Source organism: Kryptolebias marmoratus, linkage group LG23 (genome assembly GCF_001649575.2).
Source record: "Kryptolebias marmoratus isolate JLee-2015 linkage group LG23, ASM164957v2, whole genome shotgun sequence".
Lineage (NCBI taxonomy): Eukaryota > Metazoa > Chordata > Actinopteri > Cyprinodontiformes > Rivulidae > Kryptolebias > Kryptolebias marmoratus.
In genome coordinates this window covers 9,106,145-9,128,518 of record NC_051452.1, presented here as the reverse complement: position 1 = coordinate 9,128,518, position 22,374 = coordinate 9,106,145, and the positions used below count along the sequence as shown (strand labels likewise).

At 45.0% G+C, this 22,374-nt stretch overlaps 1 protein-coding gene and 3 non-coding genes across 6 annotated transcripts; all 4 read left to right on the top strand.

Annotated features, from left to right (window-relative positions):
- The first annotated feature begins 415 nt into the window (after positions 1 to 415).
- trnad-guc lies at positions 416 to 487 on the top strand. The gene has a single exon. It is a non-coding gene; the product is annotated as a tRNA-Asp (tRNA).
- Positions 488 to 566: 79 nt separating this feature from the next.
- trnag-gcc lies at positions 567 to 637 on the top strand. Its single transcript has one exon. It is a non-coding gene; the product is annotated as a tRNA-Gly (tRNA).
- A 1,266-nt stretch (positions 638 to 1,903) lies between these two features.
- trnam-cau lies at positions 1,904 to 1,976 on the top strand. Its single transcript has one exon. It is a non-coding gene; the product is annotated as a tRNA-Met (tRNA).
- A 2,494-nt stretch (positions 1,977 to 4,470) lies between these two features.
- zgc:65895 (uncharacterized protein LOC393546 homolog) lies at positions 4,471 to 22,124 on the top strand. 3 transcript variants are annotated; one of them, XM_017436452.3, is made up of 3 exons: positions 4,471 to 6,889; positions 19,109 to 19,160; positions 20,612 to 22,124. In XM_017436452.3, exons 1-3 carry the CDS (start codon positions 5,070 to 5,072, stop codon positions 20,879 to 20,881), a joined length of 2,142 nt encoding a protein of 713 aa, XP_017291941.1. In that variant the 5' UTR covers positions 4,471 to 5,069; the 3' UTR covers positions 20,882 to 22,124. The 3 variants fall into 3 exon arrangements, with proteins under 3 accessions (XP_017291941.1, XP_017291943.1, XP_017291942.1); XM_017436454.3 differs by lacking the exon at positions 4,471 to 6,889 and adding an exon at positions 16,109 to 16,235; XM_017436453.3 differs by lacking the exon at positions 4,471 to 6,889 and adding an exon at positions 18,574 to 18,955.
- The last annotated feature ends 250 nt before the right edge of the window (positions 22,125 to 22,374 follow it).

The following is a 22,374-nucleotide window of genomic DNA, read 5'->3' as shown; positions in this document are numbered from 1 at the left end:
AGAGAGAGAGTGTGTGTGTGTGTGTGTGTGTGTGTGTGTGTGTGTGAAGAACGCTGATGAGATATGAAATAACCAGCAGCCAATTGAATAAGCTACCCTTTTGGATTTATATATTTGTAAATCTGACTCTCAGTGCCTCACCAACCATGAACCTCACCGCACGTCACTGCAACCGAGGTAACTTGCTGAAAATATTCTCCTTCAATTCCACGAAGCTGAAGTTGGTTTCCAGTTTGCTCATTTTATCTAGACTCCAGATATACCAAAATCGCTGCACTGATTCATATCAGAGGTGGTCATGAACCACTGAGGTGAACTACAGGCAGACTGGACTCCCCACAGAGCATTTTATTCTTTGCCACGGTGTTGTGTCTTTATAGCCTGACAGGGGGAGAGGCTAAAGCGTGGCATCATCTCCTCGTTAGTATAGTGGTGAGTATCCCCGCCTGTCACGCGGGAGACCGGGGTTCGATTCCCCGACGGGGAGTGTCTTTTAGCCTTTTTTAAGGAGCTGATCAAACCGGTTGTATATCACACTGCTGCGTGTCCAGAAGTGATTTTATAAAGCATTGGTGGTTCAGTGGTAGAATTCTCGCCTGCCACGCGGGAGGCCCGGGTTCGATTCCCGGCCAATGCATCACACATTTTACTTCCAGCTCGTTTTTCATTTTGTTCATCCAAAAGAGAAAATCCAAAATCCAAAAGAGAGAAAGTCAAAAACAGCTGGATTTCGATTCTGTACCTGAAGCAGACAGAGTGGCTATTAAAGGAGAGGTGGGACTAGATCCACATGCAGATTGTCCTCACTCTCCTCACAACAGAGGCTCGTTGGGGTCTTTGTTTGTCCGACTGATGGGCCACTTTGTTCACCTGAATAAAGGTGTTGATTGGAGTGAAACTGACTGGGGATCGGGCTTCACACTCCATTGTAGGTTTTTGAAAGCTGAATGTTTTGTGACTGAGACAGTAGTGGACATTTGAAAGCAGACAGGTGCGCTACCGAAACTTGGCGCAAGTTGTGTAAACAACGGAAGCGCTATGGACAACTTTGGCCCTGTGTTGTTGCTGTTTTTTAAACTTATGGGGATTCTCCTGAGACTTCAGGAAGAGAGGTGCGGTGGAAGAAATGCTCTGGATGCCGTGATTGTTGCGCAGAGTAGAACAGCGGTTATCCGCCGGAGATTTCAGGCTTTACAGCGCCTTCAACTGGGGGACAGACAGCATAAATGTTGCAGGGTAAGCTAACGCTGTTTATTTTCCTACCTTTCGCTCTTTATGCTTGCATCTGGTCACACCCACGACCAATAAGTGAAGCTTGCGCCACCCACCACAGCAGGGACCAAAAAAGGGTCAGCCTTGAAAAAATGCTGATGAGCTGGGACCTTTAGAGCCTGTGTAAAATGGGGATTAGTCCTCACTGTGTGACCTTTTCTTACGAGCACGGTATAAAATGGTGACGTATTTGAACAGACTTTGTTAGCTTTTAAATGAAGAAAATACCTATGATTAAAAATGTCTTTGCACTCCCCGTCGGGAAATCGAACCCCGGTCTCCCGCGTGACAGGCAGCGATACTCACCACTACACTAACGAGGAGATGTGTTAGTCCCGACAGACTTAGATTACAAAAGCCTGGTAATGTATTCAGGGTTGTGTTCCTGTCCAGAGTTCATTACAGGGAAAGCGTCTGCTTTATTATTATTTAATACTCTATCAGAACTTTAAAATCTATGGGTACATGAAAACCGTCGCAGGCATCGAGGGCGGCTTCATAAGAGAAACTCGCCGTCCTTATTGGCTGCCTGCTTTGTTACGTTCGAATAAAATACGCACGCTGATTGGACAGGACGCGACACAGATGAGGCTGTCCATTGGTCAAAAATGGTAGTTACACCTGATAGGTTGCCTCGTTGGCGCAGTAGGCAGCGCGTCAGTCTCATAATCTGAAGGTCGTGAGTTCGAGCCTCACACGGGGCATCGTTTTTTTGTTTTCTCCTTTCTTTCAAAAGTATTTTTATGTTGAAATCTGCCTGCAAACCAGTAATCTTCAGTATAAGAAAAGAAAGTGCGATTTAAAAAAGTTGTAAACATACAATTTAAAATCCTCAGGCTTTGTTTACTTATTATTGACAGCCTGGTTTACCCAGCCATCATACATCTGCAGTGCTGCAAACAGTTTCCCACAGCTTTGATCCAAACAAGGATACCTCTACTTACCACTTTCACCCCACAGGGAGGAAGGACAACTATTGAAAGTCTCTTCCTGCTTTTCATGGGAAAAGGAAAGGGAAATTTGTGCCACAAGGCCAAATGTGAACATGTGGAATAATATTTAGCGTGCTTTAGGCCTTGTTTGTGTCTCCTACTGTGTGTCAGATTCATGATTTGAAGGTTGAAAGCCTAAGACTCGGCACATGGCACATGTTATGATTCTGTTGTGATAAAATAAAACAATATATAAATTAATAGTCTCTTATAGTCATGCACATACAAAAAGACACTTAACTATACGACTGCTCCAAGACAGACAGATGCACATAAAAATGTTATATTTTTGTTTATAGTCCTTATTAGAATCTCTAGGAATGCCATACCCTGCACTGGTTGTTCCCTTTTACCAATATACCGTTTTTAACACCCTGATCTGTTGCAATTCGTGAATATTTAACATTCTAGACAAACTAACAGTTTTTGTTAAATTTGTAAAAGTTTTGTGCAATATGTAGCCCTTGGAGTTGTAAAGGACGCTCAGCTATGACAACATCAAATGATAGCATGATATTGTCAGGGTTATAACTACTTTTTGTGTTTTCTAAGCTAATTAGTTGTAGATGTACATCCTGATAAAATTTCCTGAACGGTTTTTAAAGTTTGTTCAGTGTTTCATGAGGTATTTTGCTAACATACAGACAGATAAACAAACAAACACAGAGACACAAACATCATTGTGGTCTTGGTTTTATATTAAAACCATGAAAAACACTAGAAGCTTTATTTTAAACAGACTTAAAGGAGCACTGTGTGGGTTGTAGTGCCATCTAGAGGTGAAGTTTGTCACTGATTTTATTCATAATGTTTGTATTTCAGTCGGATGAGGATTGGGGAATGTGTTCTGTTACCAGATTAGCTTCAAACATATTGTGCTCCATCGTTATCTGTGTTTCCCCTCCTGATTTATCTCACGAATGATTCCTCACCGTCACTTTCTCACCGTTCCTGTTTACTCAGCTTTAAATCCACACAGAAGTAGACATAAAGTCATGCCCATGCTGCACAAACAGTGTAAGACTTTTCAATGGAAGTTTCCCAGAGCTCCTTCCCCTACAGGTGCATGTGACGTATCCATGAATAGCCTCAAACGCTTTGACGGGCATGTCTCAACTCTTGAAATTTGCCCTACTTTTACTTGCCTAACATGGGAATGTGATGCCAGAAGGCAGACACAGAAGCTCGGTGTTCAAAGATCAGCGTAAGCGGATTTATGTACCAACAAGCAATTCTTCTCACAGGATTTTTAGCACTAGTTCAGCAGGTTTTCTTGGCTTTATTGTGCCCCGTCGCCCAAAGCTGAAGGCAGATGATGTGTGAGTTTGTTTCTGTCTGTTAGCGACATATCTCACAAACCACTGGACTGTGTTTTTAAAGGAAACCTGCAGGAAATAACAACTGGATGTGCATCTATGACCGATTAACCTTTGGAGTCAATCCGATTCAAGATGTCTGCCACAGCTAAGCAACCTTAGCAAACACAAAAAGGGCTATAACTCAGTCAGTCCTACTGATATTTTGCTAAACTTTGGTGTGGCTGTAGCTGAGAGTCATTCACAACAAGCAAATAACTAGGCCTTTATTTTTTAATTTAGTTTTATTTGCTTATGCCTTTATTGTTTTATTGCAGTTCATATTTATTGTTGATTTAGTGATTTTTGATGAATAGCTTTTTATCCTGGACATAAAAAGTTGCATGTAAATAAACCGGGGTAATATTAAAACATTTGCAAACATCGAAAACTGGATTTTCTAACGTGACATTTCCCCATTAAATGTGTGCGTGCACAGAGGGAAATTATCTATTTTTAGCTAAACAAAATATTATTTAAGCAAACAAATAAAGATACGCTTGGATACTTTAGATTTACAGACATCAATGTGTCCGTTTATAGTAGCACTTCTGAACGAAGAAATAAACACAAACCAGACCTCCGTGCTGCCTTCACGTGCAGGGTAAAATACTGGGTAGCTTATTTTTCTTTCAGTTCGGCAGATAGGTTTTCAGCTTTAAGGTTTGATAATTATGTATTCCCTAACAGCTAGTTGGTAGGTTTGTGTGTGCTGTAGAGAAACGCGCAAGTTCGACAAAAATATTCACGTGAAAGACAATATTTAGGGTAGCGACGTAAAAAATCCGGATTCCGCTTCAGCGCGTAAACACTGCATGAAATAAAGGGGGGCAGGTTTGCGCATGCGCATCTGCAGTGTTTGCGTTCCTCCTTGCGAGGACTGACAGCCGTTACTGATTTCACCGGCAATGATACAGCAAACACGGTGAAGATACGGCCGAGATGGGCTTGCCGAGCAATTTTTACCACTACAAGGACGGGTACTATTTAGGCGCCGTCGACTGCCAACGGTAGCCGAGGTCATGGTTTAATTTTTTTATTTCATTTTTTAAATTCCTGTCTCGTTGGAGGAAGAAGACTCCGGGAGAGGAATAATGGATGCGACTGCTGGTTTCCTGCGACACACTACTCCTGCCAGCTAAGAGGCGTCCACATATTCACTTTGGATATTTTTTAAGGACTAAATTACCTTCACCGTGGTTAATTGTCACTGAAATGCTAGCGAAATACTCGTAGTTGGGAGTAAAAAGGGACGCAAATGAGCCAAAGTAGCATGGCTAATCGCTGCTAGTTGCAGCTACACGTCGGCTATCTGATTTTCGCAGTCTTTGTTTATTTTATGTGCTGCACTTTATTACAGCGTTCTTAGTGTTTATATATCTGGAATAACACAGAAGAGGATCGGTTCTTTTAATTGTATGACTTGCCATTTATTGGCCTCAAGGTAAACATGCACCACCAGGACTTCTCCGGGGACCCGCCGGGGACGGGGAGCCGGAAAACGGCTCACCACTTCAGGCGAGGCAGCAGCGGAGCAGCCGGGGGGAGCCCGGCCGTGGAGGAGAACCAGAGCCAGCCCGGGTCGTCCTCCCCGGCTCCCCATCACCAGCCCCAGAGCGTCCAGGTGAAGAAGAAAAGTGGCTTCCAGATAACGAGCGTCACTTCTGCTCAGATCAGTGGCAACAACAGCCTTGCAGACGACACCGAGAGCTACGATGACATGGACGAGTCACACACCGAGGACCTGTCCTCCTCTGACATGCTGGACGTCTCCACGTCCAAGGCCACGGACACGGGTGTGCCGGAGAGGAGCTCCTCTGACGAGACGCTGAACAGTCTCCATGGGGTGGACACACCTGGAATCGTGTCTCCAAATGAGCCGATCCAGCTTCACGTCGCCTCTCAGGGGTCCCAGCAGCACTCCTCCCTGGTCAACGGGTCCATGCATCACCAATATTATCCTCAGCATCACTCTGACAGCGTGGGAGGAGCTGAACCAGCAGCTCTTCCCGTTGCACCCTTGGCCACCTCCAGCCCAGCTCCCAAAGCTGGGATCAGCAAGTCCCAGAGACCACCGGTGTTGGATAACCCCAAACCAGCACAAGTAGCTCCTGATGTTCAAAGCAGTGCGAAGCTTTCGAACGCTCCAGGGTTTGACAACACTAATGCCAGTGTGCAAGTGGCCCCAGCTGGGCAGAGCACTCAAACCCAGCACACCCATACCCAGACTGCCACAGGCTCTCGTTTTAGGGTGGTTAAACTGGACACTAACTCTGAGCCGTTCCGCAAAGGACGGTGGACGTGTACGGAGTACTACGAGAAGGACGTTCCTCATCCGGCTCCCTCCGAGGCGCCGAAGGCCACAGATGTGGCTGCAGAGGCTGAGGCAGGAAACACTGGGGTTAGTCCAGGCGTCCCTGCATTGCAGCCACCTCACACACTGCAGCCGTACCAGCCGCCAAGCCAGGACTTCACCAGCCCGCAGGCCATGCAGAGCCCCCCACAGCCACTGGCACACGCTGTGAGCTACATTTCACCTCAGGAGGTTATTGGGACGAGTCATGGGCAGAAACCGGTGGTTCCTGTCAGTGTTCCTGCAGTGACACCGCAGCCACCTCCTGTAGTACCTCAGCAACTGCCCTATCCTGTGGAGACTCCCCTGGGAGGTTACCCCATTCCTCAGCTCCACGCAGCGGGAGTTCTGCCTGCAGGAAGTGTACGACAGCCAGACTTTATCCAGCCTACTGCTCCCTTCCAGACGCAGGTCCCACCTCCTCTTCCACCTGTTGCAGCAGGAATCTCCTCACCTGTGCCAGGGGTCCCAGCGGCACAGCCCATCAGCATCCCACAGCAGCTGCCGCCCCTCCAGGGTCCTGTAGCCCCGCTTGCTGCTGCAGCTTTCTCCACCGTGCAGCCTCCAACCCTCCCCGTTCAACCCCAGCCCCACCCAAAGCCCCAAGCCCAGCACCCTTCCGCAGCACCCATTCCAGGGACCACCTACAAGCCTCTGACCGCCCTCCGAGCCGACCTCCAGCCCCTGCTCTCCTTGGGAGCAAACCTCGCCCACGCTCCTGGAGGGGTCAGCTCCATAAAAAGCTCCCAGCTAGAGGATGCCCAGAAGCTCCTGATCCAGCACCAAGGCCTGCTGGGTCTGCCCCGGCTGGGGGGGGCAGCAGAGGTCGGCGGCGCAGCTGGGATGTCTGCCGAAGCCAGCGCCTTCATGGTCGCCGCAGGCCTCAGGAGTCAGCATGCTGAGGGAGAGGAGGACAGGTGAGGAAGATGTTTTAGAGAGAGTACATTGTTGTTAAGGCTGCAGTCTGTTTGCTCAATTAAGGCAGTGAACTATTTGTCATATCACCCTCATCTGAAAGACGGTGATGTTTTTGCCCGTGTTTGTTCTTTTCTCTGTCATATTATCAAAAATATCTCATTGACCTCTGGGTGGATTTTAATGACTTTCTCAGGAAGTGATCATTTGATGCACATCTAGAACTGATTTACACCATTCAATATGGCCATCCCTTCTAAGCAACCTTTGCAAACACTAAAATTGCAAAGTTTGGCTAAAGGTTGTTGTTCCCACGCAGCAACCGCAGCTTTCCTCCTCTCGAACCTCCGGTGGTTGATCTTAGTTTGTCGAGTAATTCGAGCCAACCGTTACATTTGCTCGATCCCTTTGTTTTCTCCATGACAACGTTCGGAAAACGGAGTTAATAGCAGCTGTGACGAAAACGTCAGAGTCTGACTCAGAAGCGGTTGAGCTGCTGAGTCACTCGGGGGTTAAAGTGACTCAGCAGACGCTCAGCCCCGGTTGACTCTCTGGCTGTGTTTTGTGCCATTCCCCCTCATGATACTCATCCTTTACTTGTTTGTGCCTCCTTCCTCACGCTCCCTCTAGGTTTGGTCTTTTAATAGACGTGTTTATACACATGTTCATTAGTTCCACTCCAGGGGAACGCTGCGACTGCGTGATTATACACATGCAGACGTATAAATGCTGCATCCGTGGTAGTTCTCCCGCCGCAAAACTGACCGTGTCAGGTGCAGGTAAGCTCTTATAGAACAAAATAAAAACCCCAATAATAAATACGCGAGGGCGGGGAGGGGATTGTAACTGGGTCAGCGCCCTGGATAAAGTCTCTCAGAGTTTGTGCCGGATCAGAACTTGAGTTGCATAAATCTGTTCGGCCCTGGCTGCAGAGAAACAGAGATTTCTGTTTGTTTTTTTTCACAATAATTTGTGCAGAAAGCTCCTTTTTTTTGACAGTCAGTCTCAATTGACTTACAAAACATGCATCCGGGTTAAAAACCCAGCATTACTTGCAGGAAATGCATATCGTCCGCCGCTTTTCATGTCATAGCTTTGAATTATGATCATCCTACGATGAGAAATACTCGTTTGCAATAACGCACAGTCCTCTTGGGTTTTTTTTCTCCCTACGCAATCAGGATTAAACCAACAGTTTTCTGACACCACAGATAAGTCGAAGTCAGTGTTTTGTTGGTGGCGTTTCTGCTGCTTCGAGCTTGAGGTAAGCAAAGTCTGATGCATCTGCAGTCTCCGTGCTGACGTCATCCCTGCTGCAGACAGAGGAAGGACCGTACGGAGGTTTTTGGCACCGGTTGCTGCTGCCCCGTCCTGCCTGTGTGTGCTTTACGTCCCCCCGCGTGGTCTCCGTCGATCTGTATGGCTTTTCTTGGCATAAATCAGCCAGTGTCTCGCTGCAGCAGACAGCCTCGGTGTGACTGTCTCCTTTGTTTAATAGTCACGTTGTCTTACTGTCTGCCTCCCGTGTGTCTTCCCCCTTCCTTTTTTTTCTTTTTTCGGTTCTCTAGTCGCCCAGATCGTTGTGCCCTCATTCTGGAGAAACAAAACCACTGTGTTTTTGTGTTTTCCCTAAATTAACATTGTCCAGTTGCGCACCAATGAGAAGTCTGCTGATAGTGCTTATAACCAGCGTTTACACCCTTATTTACTGAGAGAAAAAATGGATTGAACCGGTAAACTCCTGAAGTGTGTAGGAACTTGTCCCGATGGGAGTTTAATTACAGTAAAATACATTTATTTCTAGATAATCTTGCCCAATTATATTAAAATATAAAAGCCTTGCATTTCTTGTCTCATGCCATAGTAAACTACACTATTGTGCTAAAAAATGACTGGAGTTGAAGCCGTTTTGGTCAAATTTTAAAAATAGTGTCACGCAGGATCGCACAGAATCTGTTGGCACTCAAAACATGTGTTGTGAATGACTCTCAGCGACTACCTCGTCGAATTTTACCTCAATATCTGTAAAATTCACTGGGTTGTAGCCGTTTTTGTGTTGGTTAAGGTTGAGTCTCTGTGATGGTTACTTATCAAAGCGGCTGCTGATTAATTTCCTGGTTGTTGATTAAACCTTTTCCCAGCTGAAACCCGAGTTGACCAAAGCGTCCAGGTCTGGTTTTCCCACATGGAGATCAAATAATCTGTATTTGTGTTTAGTTTTTATTTGTGATTATTTGTTGTCAGGGTGTAGTTCGGCCCTTTTAAAGCTCAGAGTTGCGGCTGCGAGGGTTTTCACCCCCGCCTTGTGTCGGGCTGTAAAACATGAACGGGTGTGTCCTGATTTGCAGGACTCTGCTCGTTTCATTTCAAACGCCTGCCTGCTGCGAATTTCTTTTCGATCCGTCAGTGAAATCGGCGCTTTCAGACTGAACTCGGGCCGAATATCAGCCCGTAGGGTGACGTTGGCGTCATCTGATGTTCGGAAAGTAGCCAGCATCGGTTTTACGACGCAGAGGGGGGCGAAAAATAGTTCTGGCTTCGCATGAACACTTGCCGTTTGTGTTGTTTCCACACACCTTTAATCCTTTCTGTCAGTAACGGCAACAAAAGGGCACACACATTGTGCATGCATTGTGTTGAATGATTTACAATCCAGTTGGAAAAACTGTAGTTTTTAAGCTTATTTAAACAATTTTACCATTAATACACATTAGGGGTCCTGAAGTGGCAGGCCGCGGCCTCGATCCGGACCCAAGTGAAGTCTTAATCTTGGTAAAATTCAGTACATTTAAATCATTTATGTTTTTACTTGCACATGTACGGTAATTCAATTTGGGTGGCCCAGTTTTTCCCACATTCACAGTGATTTATTTTATGATGGTGCAGCTTTTATGGCAGTTATGATCATCTGCCCAGTGTTTAAGCTGCCAGGAAATGGAAATTTAAAAAAAAAAAAGCTATCATGACTGTCATTTGAAAGGAAACTGAAATATATGTGCTCGTTTTGGACTTTTGCTTGAGAAAACGTCCTTTCGTCCCAAAGTTTTAAAGAGCATTAATCCACAGCCCGAGTTTGGCAGGGAGCAGAAAGCTCATTTCTTTCAGCTTCTTAAGTGCTCAAGTTATTTCACCACAGAAAGAAAAGGGCAAACGTTCACAAGCTTTCACACGTGAATGGTTTTAAAACACCTACAGGTAATGAGCAACAAGCGCCTCGACGTTTATGTAGCATCTGTTGTAATTTATCGGGTTTATTTCTGCGTCTGACGTCATCCTTTAGAGATGTAAAAGTCCGAAGTCCAGGGCGGCTGATTGTTGGCCTTCCTGCGTGTTTTTTTTTTTTTGTTTTTTTTTTTTGTTTTTTTTGCTTTGTTTTGTTTATTGTATTTCTCTCCAGCTTACAACCGTTTTAATCAATCCCAGATGTCTGGCAACACTCGAGCTAATGGAAACGCCCGAGGAGTTTCAGTTTAGTCAATCGGTCAAAACTGCCTTTTTGTTTTCTTTTTAATTTAAAGGAAACTTGATGGCAAATTATCAAAGTTTGGGAGATGCAGGCAAAAGCTACGACACTTTTGTTGCGTTAACCCACTTTAAAAACATTTGTGGAGCTTCTTTCTCTTCTTAAACCTGTTTTTTTTTTGTTGTTGTTGTGGAGAACTTCAGCACATACTCGCTGTCAAACAATTCACCCGTTCTCCTTTAATGCGACAGGGGCTTTCTCACATGATTTATTAATAAGAGACAACTTGTTGAACTCTGTGCGGCTACACTGACTCATGATTTAAGCTTTCCTCGTACAGACACGCCTGCTCAACCGGCTTGTGATCTGAAACTGGAATATTAAACCTTGCCGTTGATGAGAAAAGAAGAAACTCGAGTCCAAAGTTTCCCGTGGAAGCAGAGGTTTAGCGCCGGTCTGGCTTCAGTTGACAGTATAAACATAAAAAAAGTAAGTTGTACCTTTGAACCATAACAAACATTTGCGTGCACACTTCTAGATAAGAATATAGCACAGATTATTATTATCATCACAGAGACCAAACAAACCTGCAGAATTGGCTCGTGGTTTCAGATTAGACTCTTGTAAAACTTTTGGCTCATTTGCCAGTAAACTGGAAACATTTTCAAGAGAACTAAGGCTGTTTTTTAAGAGATAAATTATAGTTTAAGCTGTTACATTTCAGCATTTCTTCCAACTGTTCTGACTGAGACTTCGACCAACATTAGGCGTATCTTTAGGTGCGTATTTGTTTGCGTCTGTCTGTTTAGCCGAATATTTCATGAACCACAAAGATGCCCTGCCCTAATAATTCCCTCCAGTCCTCCTTTCATTTTACCGTCTCATATTTTACATTGTTCAATAAGTTCAGTTTGTTTTAAGCCCTCATTTTCTTTCTCTTCCTGTCAAGGTCAATAAATCCTTCCTGAAGTCTTCTAATAATTAAATTTGACATCTAGTTCTGCTTTAGCAGACATAAACTCAACCACCTCTCGTCCACTTTACGCCGCAGTGCAGATATTTGTCCACAAGGTGGCAGCGTGGGATCATAAATCCTCCCAGTCTGGACTGCAGGCTGTTTATGTAAAAGCGCTTTGACAGTCCCTGACCTAAAATATGCCTTGTGGCTAAGTGGAAACGTCCTTCTTGCACGCAAGGAATGAACGAGGACCTAATGAGCAGATTTATGAGCGCCTCTGTGCTGCCTGTTAGACAGAAGGGTGAAATAATCAGGCGGTGATGGGTGTCGTTACTCCTTTATGAGCTTTGCTCTGCCTGATAGTGTTCTGTCCTTTAAATAAGACTGAAAGTTTTCAGGATTGATTATTTCTGAGATCTTGCAGACACATCAGAGTATTCCCTCGCTCGTTTTTTTTTTCTTTTTGGCAGCGTAGGAAGGAGCTTTCAGGCCTCGGAGCCAAGTAGCCGTGTGTCACGTTTGCTCGCCTTGTGCTCGTCGTGCAGAGCTGCATATTCTCGCAGAGGCTGCATGAGTGTGTGTGCGTGTGTGGTTTTGTGACTTAAGCTGTCGGGGTGTTTTAAGGGGTGTGAAGTGTTCACAGGAGGAATGTTTTCAACGGTACAGAGCGGCTTTTTCTCTTGTTTGACACGGAGAAGCAGGGAAAAGCAAGGATTTCTCTCTTAAACTGTCACGTTAGGCTTTTATCGATTATTTGCTGCTATTAATTAAGAATTTTGATATATAAATTAATTATTCTGTGTTTGATTATACCTTCACACTGCCTTTTGTGACTAAAAATGCTAGAAAAGGAACAGAGTTACAGCCATTTTGATCAAACATTGCAAATAATTTACGTGATCTCATGCAAGATCTCAAGCTAGCACTTGAAGTACGTGTTGAGGATGATTGTCAGCTACTACCACACCAAGGTTTAGCTCTGTAAACTTGACTGAGTTGTAGACAAACACAAAAACATTATCACCCTTTCGTCTATGGTGGTGGGCCAATAAAAATCCACAATGTTGTACTTCAGTTTTTTTCCTATGCAGCTCGTGATAAATTGTAAAACTCCGGGTAAACACGCCCGATGTTAGCTAACAGCCGGGTTCTTCCAGGTTCCTGCAGTTTTCTTTCAAAATAAACTTTAGTTTGAGCCAACTCTGTGTTTTTCTACAGCTGGATGTTTGGCCTGTTTCAAATTAAAAGAGGAAGAAAGAAGTCTGCCTCTGAGCGTCCAGAATGTCAAACGCAAACACGTTTTAGTGCTCGCTCGAGAAGATTATTGATAAGAAACACTTCCTGCTAAAGCACAACGTTCGCGGTAAAATAACAAATAAAAAACCAAGTGGAAAATTTGTGATTGTTTCTTGTCAAAACATCGGCCTTTCCCAGTGTTGAAAGACAATCGGGGCGCCACGTGAAGCGGCGCACACGCAGAGAACCTCGAGCACAGTTTCCCCGCCGCCGCTGTGAAGATGTTTAGACAGTTCCCGGCTGTGTCTCCGTTCACGGAGAGCCTCCGAAGATTCACGTGACTGAAGATTGCGTAATATTTGCTCGTGTGATGATCGATCACTGCTAAAAAAACAGCCGTGGTTGTTTTTAAATTGGTTTGTTTCCTTCCGTGAACTGGGCTTAACGCTCGCCTGCTTTGTCCAATCAGAAACCAGTTGTGACGCCGGTTCGGGATCGTTGTCCTGTTGTCCCACGGCTCGATGCAGCCACCACCATGCTCCACAGTTAAACTGGCGTTCTCGCCTTGACGGCTTCGAACAAACTTCTTCTCACCAGGGCTCACTCTTTCCCATCTGACCTTAAATCTCCTGACCACGACTGCATGTGCTTGTGTGTCTTGGGAAAACGTTTAAGTCCAAAATAAACTGTTTACGTCATCGATTTGGAATGTTTTTCTAAATAGAAGAAGCATCCAGAGGCCTCATATTGTAATTTTTAGTCACGGGTTATTTTGGCATTTTGAGGCAGCACTCGTTTTATTACAGATAGCAGTGGACGGGGCATGTGTTAGTTTCCTAAACCAACCGCAGGAGCTTCTCGTTCCTCCGTCTTGTCGTCTCCGTTTCACGGCTCACACGGCACAGGATCTGGTTATGTAAGGCGTTGCGTGCGCCGCAGAGCGCCTCGCTTTGCGCTCCGGAGAGCTTTCAGCCCTGAAGGGGCTGCGGTGAAAGGCGACCTGTTTGAGTTTTAGGGCGTTCTTCCTCTTTGTTTTGTCTGCGTCTGGGCAAGGATCAGAGGAGATTATCCTCAGCTTCTGAACACCGCCTCTCCCGACCTGGAACGGCAAAATCAGCTCAAACGTGTTCTAATGGGTCTCCAAATTTAGAAACTAATAATGCATTTGGTTTTTTTTTAGCCTTCAAAACCGGATTCTGCCGGCCTACACACACACACACACACACTCGCACACACAGGGCGCAGAGATGCAGACACGCACAAGCCCTCCGACGGCTAAAGGAGAAGTGATGTGGAAGAGAACCAGTGAATCACGGCTCAGCATGTGAACCGATGGAAGAGAAAGAAAAGCAGTTTCTCCTCCTGTGTTTATCTGTCCAACTTTGTCTCAACGTCGGTTCAGGTTCCTCTCGTCTTGTTTCGGAGCAGTTCCATGGACACTTTGCCTGCTGTTCTCAGCCTTTGCATATGTTTAACGTTAATATTTGTTTCTGAACTGCACGGTCCAGCAGCACTGGGCGTTTATGAGGCTAAACTGAGAAAGAGACGATAAAGGGAGTTACACAATAAAGCATTTAGTTTAAAGTTTAAAGATATTTTCTCTGCAGATTTATCTTTATGTCTCGCCTCGTTTTAACGTTCTACATGTGTAGAACAGATCTTCATGTCCGGCTTTGGTTTAAACCTCCGGTTAGAGTACAGACTTTAGCGTTAAATATTGATGTTTTCACCCCACCCAGACGTTTATGTCTGAAATGAAACCTTTCAACATAAACGCCATCTGCTCCTTCCTGTCTTATGTGAAGTCCGCAGGGTGTGGCGGACACATGTCCACCATTTTTCTCTTCACTGTTTGATGCTATGGCTCCCATTATCATAAATTTAAAAAAAAAAAAAAGCTTTCTGAGATCAGTTTAAAATGAGCGTTGAATATGCACGACACTTTAGTTTTGCATTTAAGTGACTGAAACTTCAGCTAAATCTGCCTTCTATCAGTTTACATGTTCATTCAGCCGTTTAATTATGTAAAAAAATGACACAGAACAACGTGGCTTAGTAAAATGTACATGAAAATAAATTAAACCTCATGTTTTAATTAACTGAAGTTTTCCAAATGAGTTAAAAGGAAACATTTTATCAAAAGCAGGTCATTCAGAGAAGGCTGAACTTGAATGATTAATAAAAAAAGTACTTTATTTAAGTCATTAGTGCGCAAAAAATAATGCTAAATGCTGCATTAATCATTAGAACTGACCAACCTTTGGGGATTTAAGATGGACACCACAGCTAAGCGACTGTAGCCAACACAAAAATGGCTATAAGGTGGTCAGTTTTACAGATATTGAGCTAAAATCACCCCCAACACATACTCTGAGCAGTAACACATCAAAGATCTCGCGAGATCTCACAAAATGGCACAATTATTTTTATTATCGCATTATTTATCAACATAAAATGTATTTACAATATGCATTCCTTGAGGAAATGCTGGGTCTTTAGTTCATAATTAGTAGAATATCAGTTTTCATTTAAAATACTTTACATCTATTCAGAGAAACTGGGTCAAAATTGTATTTTTGTTTTTACTTTCTACAAAATAAGAGCAGCATGAGAAGTCTTTTTTTTTTTTTTTTTCACCACCAGCTGTTGCCTCTTTGTTCTTCCCGTCTGAGTTCTGGTTGGGTAATATTTGGGTCAATCTTTTATTCAGGACACAGACGCACGGTTCAGATGTTCGCGGGTGCGCAGGAAACGAGAGCCTCCCCGTACGCGACGCCGTGGTGCGGAGGTCCGGGGCCTTTGTCCAGACATGCGGGATAAAAAGCCGTTTTCAGAAAAATGTCGATTATTACGTTCACTTTGACAGAATTTGCTTCGGCGCTTGGTTAATATTTTCAGTAATGGTCTTGGTTTTGAAGAAAAGTATATGTGACCTTAACTTAATGAGGTTAATTGCTACGATGAAAGTACAGTTTGTTTTTTAGACGGGGAGGCTCCCCATTGGGCACCATTTTGTTGTCCGGCTGGTCGCCATCTTCGAACAGAGTTGCCTCTTTGCACTCAACCACTGCGGCTTCTGCTCTGCTCTACATGAGGTTCTGCCTTTATGTTCGGGTGTTGTTGTTGAGGCTGTGTGCAGACACATTCTCCTCCAGATACCTAAAATATATATATATATATATTGTGGAGGGAAACAAAACGGCGGCGAGAGGCTGTGTGAACCAAAGGGAGTGGCTTTGAGGCGACTGTGAGCGAGCTCGTGGCAGGGTGTGTGGTCAAAAGTGGCTCATCCGATTGGAAGAATCCTTCCTAATCCCTGCTGACAGTTTACGTAACGGCGGAGAGGAAGCTGGCGTGACTCCTTTATCCAGTGACATCACCGCCCACCCTCCTATGTCTCCTCCGCTTACACCCAATCGCCTTCCAGTCTGTATATGACCCAGGCTCGGTGAAGAGCTCCATCCTGGGCTCTGTTGTTGCTCCTCCATGTGAAGCTCCTTCGGCTTACAGGGTGGGGGGGCCAAAGGGCACAGCGGTGGGGTTAGTCTCTGTTTGATCGGAGTGTGTGTGTTTTTAATCTGAACGCGTCAATGAGAGAGAGGGGGCTGATCGGGGCAGGAGCAGCAGCGCAGGGCCCGGACTCCACGGCCCTGAAGCTGCTCTTCTGGGAGCTGGAGGAGCATCTGAGGAGGTAAAAACCATGGCTGTGTTGTTGTCCCGTCGGGGTGTCTTTCGGACTCGTTGGTGTTGTGGCGGCGCTCGGCTTGTCAATAACGTACAGAAACATTAGTGTCCGAACTTCGTGCAGCGCCCGCCTGTTTGTCCAACTCAAGATGTATAAAGATCCACCACCTCAGCATGTTCCCGCTCCTGCTGCCGCCTTCGAGGACACGTTGTTCCTGTTCCCGCATGTTATCTTCGAACCGTGCGAAAGCATGCAATTTTAGGTGTAAGTGTCCTGTTGGTTTCAGTCCCAAGTGTCCCAAACCCAATAAATCAAAACAAAACATGAGCCACGTTCTTCCTTCATCCCCCCCCCCCTCACTAAGATGTGTGTTATTTGTCTCCAGCCGTCTTCTTTCAACGTGTGACTCCGCTCCTTTAGGGGCAGAAATAACAGCAGAAGTTGTTTTCAGATTTATTTTCCACTTCCTTTAAATCACTCGTTGTCTTCAAAGCGCCTTCAGCTGGACAAACTGACATGGATTCAGTCTTTGATCGAATATATTAAAAAGACGTGACGTTAGAAATGGCGAAAGACTAGCAGGTAGTGTGTGTTCGCTTCTCTGTTAGCCAAATATCTCATAAACCACTTAAAGAAAGTGACCGATGGAACTACGTCCACAACCAATTTCCTATTCGGCTGTGTTCGAGTTGTCCGCTCGTTCACTACGTCCTGAGTCAGCCATTTTGTGGTGCTGTTTGAAAGTTTTTAGCTGTAATTCTTCAGCCGCGACATCGTCTTGAAAGCTACGTCGTCAGTGCCTTGCAACCTGAGCCGACACATTAGGCGAATCGAGGTTAAAGCTAGCATCCGCAGCTCATTACTGCGACTCTTTTAGACTCACTAGGAAAGTCTTTAATTATCCAGACGACTAAATATGAAACATTTTAAAGATCTGTTGTAATTCACAACGTAAAATGAGCTAAACTTCAATCGTTTATGAAGTTGCGTGGCTTGTTTTTAATATCTACGCATAAGCTACAACACACACAGGTGATATTAAGCCATTATTTTACTATTTTAACGGTTCTTTAATAGTTACGGTTACAGGTTATGTTCATCAGTTTATTTAGGTGATGCCTGACTGAAAACTTGGTGCTTAATCATGAAGTACACTGCGTTCGAGTCATGTTGCAAATGTAAAGGAAACGCAGAGCTGGACGGGTTTTTCATTAGATGTACGTCTCAGCTGGTTGGAGTCAACCCCAATCCAAGATGGCTGCCACAGCTAGTTAGTAAACAAACGAATAACAGCTACAGCTGGTCTGTTTTGCAGATGTTGAGGTGTGTTCTGATTAAATACTGTCTGTGTGGTCACGAGTAAATAGATGGAGGAGAGGGAAAAAAACTCCACCCTGATTGTGAAGAGGGGACTATCTCAACCCCAGCTGTGTACACAGAATGCACTTCCTTTTCTTTGTGTGCTGTTTATCCTGTCTCCATGGCGACGGCAACGGTCCACACCTTCACGCCGCCAAACTGAGTCCGTTTACCTTAATCCGCGAGGAGAAACGTGTGTCTGAGAACCCGTCTGTGAAGCTGTGACGTCCGAGATTTTGGGGTTTTTAGTTCCATCTTGAATTGGATTGACTCCGAACTTAAATGAGTTGTAGAGGGACACGCAGTGATTACTTTCTGAGAGTTTCATTGGAATCTATCCTGTGGTTCATGAGATATTTTGCTAACAGCAGTCGACTCCAATTGCTTGATTGCGCAATTTTGAACAAAGACCTCATTTGTTGACAGTGCTCAAAATATATGTTGGGGATCAGTCCCAGCTACTACCACACTGAATTTCAGGTCAGCATCTGTAAATTTGAGCAAGTTGCAGACATTTTGTGTTTTTTAAAATCATCTGGCTGCAGCGGCCATCTTAAATCATGTTGACTTCAAACATTAGCCAGTAGCAGATGTACATCCAGTGATTACTTTAGGCAGGTTTCATTAAAATCTGTGCAAGGGTTCATGAGATATTTTGCTAACAGAAGCCTACGTCATACTTTTCGGTTGGGGGCGTTACCACTTATGACCTGTAGGGGGAGACATTGCTTCTGTAATCATTTCTTCAAGTTTCATAATGATAAAAAAAATTTTTAAAATTAAAAAAACACGCACAGACTGTAGGGTTTGAGAGTAAAGTACACCTAGAAGACAGTTGGGAGGAATATATGTGTGTTAATTTGAGTTAATTAATCTCTCGGTCGTTTTTAAGTCGAATTGAAGCAGAAAAGCGCTTCCTGCATAAATTATGTTAATGAGCTCCTCTCTCGGCCAATAAGACGCCGCCTCGCCGCATGAATTATCCGGCAGGGAGAGCAGAGCTGCGCGGAGCGGCGGCGCTTCGCTTCAGTCTTTTGTGTCCTCCGTCCCGGCTGCAAGCTGCTCCGTCGCCCCGGCGGTGGCGGTGGCGGTGCTGGTGCTGGGGCTTTTTCTTTTTTAAATATAGCTGTATTTTATTTAAAAAAATACGCGACTCGGAGCTCGACGACATGCGCCGCTCTTCCGCTTGTCCGCCGCTGGGTTCCCCGGTTCTCCAGCCCTCGGCTCGGGGCTTTTAGCGCGCGGAGAAGCATGAGCTCCCAGTGTTACACGGTGGCGATGGACCTCGGTGTTTGCCAGCTGAGGAGTTTCTCCATATCGTTTCTGTCCTCCGTGCTCGGAAAGGACCCGGTCACGGTTGATAACAGGTCTGTTTTGATGTCTTTGTAATCCTAATTTATTTTTCCTCGTTTCCTGTTTTTTTAAAAACCGTCCCTGATCGGAGGTCTGTTTCCCTCAGATCCCAGCCAGCCGCAGTGTTACATCATCCTCACAAACCCTTCTTGTTTTCTGTCTTTCAGCTCTTCTGGTGCAAGCGTGGTGGCTATTGACAACAAGATAGAACAAGCCATGGTAGGTGAACATCCTGCTGCTCCTGAGTGTTATGTAACCCAGACCACCTCCTGCCTCCACCGTGCATGGCACCTCAGCCTTGAAGGATATTTACAGGGAAATGTCTGTTTTAGGAGCAGAGAATGAATGAGAAGGGGGTGAAGTGCTTTCTGCACATGCCTGCACCTGCTTGTGTTTGAGGCAACAGTTGCTTCCTGCTGTGTCACCCTTCAGATCGATGACCTCCAGACCTAGCCGAGCCGAGGTCCGCACCTCCTCCTGCTCCCTCTCCTCCATCTCCATCCGAGTGTTGCTAGGCAAGCTGCAGCCTCCCCTCGGCTCGGTATAAATAACTCGGGCCCTGATTGGCGCCTCCCACCCCCCAGCGCAGGAACATTTTGTTCCCTCTCTGCTCGGGCAGGAGGAAGGATGGGAGGGTCCACGGAGGAGGAGATGCTCAGATTATTAAACAAATCCTCCTCCGACAAGCTGCCTCTCGCTCACAAAACGAAAGCAAGGGTTCATAACAGTGAAGGAGGGAAAAGATAAAAATTGAGGCACGTAATCTCATCTGTGATGCTGGAAAATTGACAGTTTTCCTTGCTGTCGCCCTAGTTTAAGTACGCTTTATTGATAATATGTTTGCTTATAAATGACCAAAGAATAAGCAAAAATAGAAATTTTAAACATATTCTGGAGATATTCGTCTAGAGTTGTTCTCGTTACAGCCCTTTTTTTCCATCTGTGTGCAAATTTCCTGTGAATTTTGGCCCTAATTTCACATTGAGTTTGCTCAAACCTGTGATTCCAGGTGAAAATCTGCGCCTTTTTGTCATGATTTTGCGTCCCAGTGAGATGCAGCCTTGCGTATATTTTTAATTTTTGTAGATTCACCAACAATGCGTTTGTTTAGAAGCAGTCAGGAACACTGAATAAATGGCAAAAGCTGTTCCTTGAGCCCAAAACATACACCCTGAGTTTGAGGGCTTTATTCTGAGCTTTGGAAGTGTCGCGTTTTTATTTAATTAAAAACAAGATCAAAGCATTTATGACGATCGTAATGATCTTAAGAACAAGTAAATAGAAAATTAATTTATGTTTTATTTTAATCTATAAAACACGGAAGTGTTTGGGCTTTTCTGTCGGGACGAACGGACAGTTTAAACCAGATGTTTCCACATTTCTGTGATGAAAAGTACGGCAAGCAATTGTATTATATAATAGTGAAAAAAGCAGATATCCTAATAAGAAATGAGCATTTCTTCCCTGAACAAATTACGACAACGTTCTCATGCGTGTCGTATCACATGGGATTTCTCAAAACATCGTTTTCACTAAGCTTAATTAGCTGTGGCGGCCATTTTGAGTTGACTCCATAAGTTTATGAGTTGTAAAGGTGCCTCCGATGATTACTTTGAGTTTCATAAAAATCATCAGGAATTTAACCGTCTCTCTCCTCCCTCCGTCTTCAGGACCTGGTGAAGAGCCACTTGATGTACGCCGTGCGCGAGGAGGTGGAGGTGCTGAAGGAGCAGATCAAGGAGCTGATCGAGCGCAACACTCAGCTGGAGCAGGAGAACAACCTGCTGAAGACCCTGGCCAGCCCCGAGCAGATGGCCCAGTTCCAGGCTCAGGTCCAGACCGGAGGCTCCCCGACCAGCGCCGCCCAGCCCTCAGTCCCGCCCGGAACCGCCGCACAAGCGCTCCCGCCCCCCGCACAGAACTCCGGCGCGCCGGCGTAACGCAGAGAGGGGACACCGGAGCTTCGAGGATGAGGGACAGGGGGGACGGACGACAGAAGATGAGGAGGAGGAAGGAGTCCTGCTGTGAACGGACGCGGTCGGGACTGATCGCCCGGAGGAACGACATTCCTTTTGTTGCACATTTAATTTAACTGAAAAAGATTCAGTGTTGCACCGGTGTTCATCAGTGTGAGTGTCCCCCGCTACCTGCTTCAGACAATCGTCTTCGTCATCCTGAAAAATGAAAAAAAAAGAGGGTAAGGACGAGGGAAGACGCTCTCGAACCCCTGTGGAAAGTGTGCCATCGTTTCACCTCCTGTCCTCCCACATCTCCACCAGCACACAGTTTGTCACTCTTCATCGTCTCGGTCCGTTTTTGTCCATTTGCACTTTGATTTTTGATTTTTTTTTTTTAAATGACAGTGGACGCTCTTTAAATGGACAAACATTTCTCCGGACACAGGAAGTTCATGGCATCATGGCGGAGGGAGCGCGTTTCGCTCTGAACACACGCTCTCCGTTCTTCGTCGGAGCGTCAGGCGTTCGTGCGTGGACTCGCTGTTGTTGTTTTGAAACAGGGAGGGATGCGCGCTTCTGTTTCTATCAATGTAATTAAACTAAAATAACCGAAAGATGGAAAAAAAATCATAAACAAGACGAGACTGTTCGTTAGGTAGTCCACTTTGTACAGATTAAAACTATTCCAATTAAACTCTGCCAAGTGCCTGGTTCCTAACCATAGATACATATATAAATGTTTTTTTAAGTTCTTTTATCGCTGTGTGTATATATTTATCTATGGTTCTACCAGGTTTTGAACTACCTGTGATGTCAGAACTCAGGTTGGGAACAAGTGAGGATCTTTAACCTCAACACTAAGATGCTGTCTCTCCTGCAGGACTGCTGTCGCTTCAGAATCACTCGCTCAAATGATCTGGACTCTTTTTACCATTTGGGAACGCGTGTACTTGTTTTCTTTTCTTTCCTTTTTTTTTTATTGTAATTGACATGTTTTAGTGTGTCTTTTTTTTTTTGTACAGCCAAGTGTGTAAGTTGCTCGTAGTGCGACTGGAGCGCTGAACACAAAAACGCGACACTTGTCATGAGGAATGGAAGAAATGCCGAGCAAGAAGTATGTTGGTGTTTTTGTGCATGTTCCTTCAGTCCATCACAAATGTGACGTATCAATTGCACTAGACAGTTGCACCTCAAATAAAAAACAAAAAAAGCTCAAAAAAAAAAACTGGACTCTTCGGTTTTTATTTGACCGTCATCATCTAATTGATTGGGTCAGTAGATGTAAAACTGGGGGATTTATTTTTTAAATTGTTGCTTTAAATCGTTTAACGTTAGTTGAGCAAAAGTGGACAAAAATAAAGCCCTGAAGTTGGTAAAGAACTGAGAAATGACGGCATCTGTGGCTGTTTTAACCTTGAAAATAACGCTGTTTGTCCCTACCCTGTTTGCTAACAGACAAACAGGGTAGGGACAAA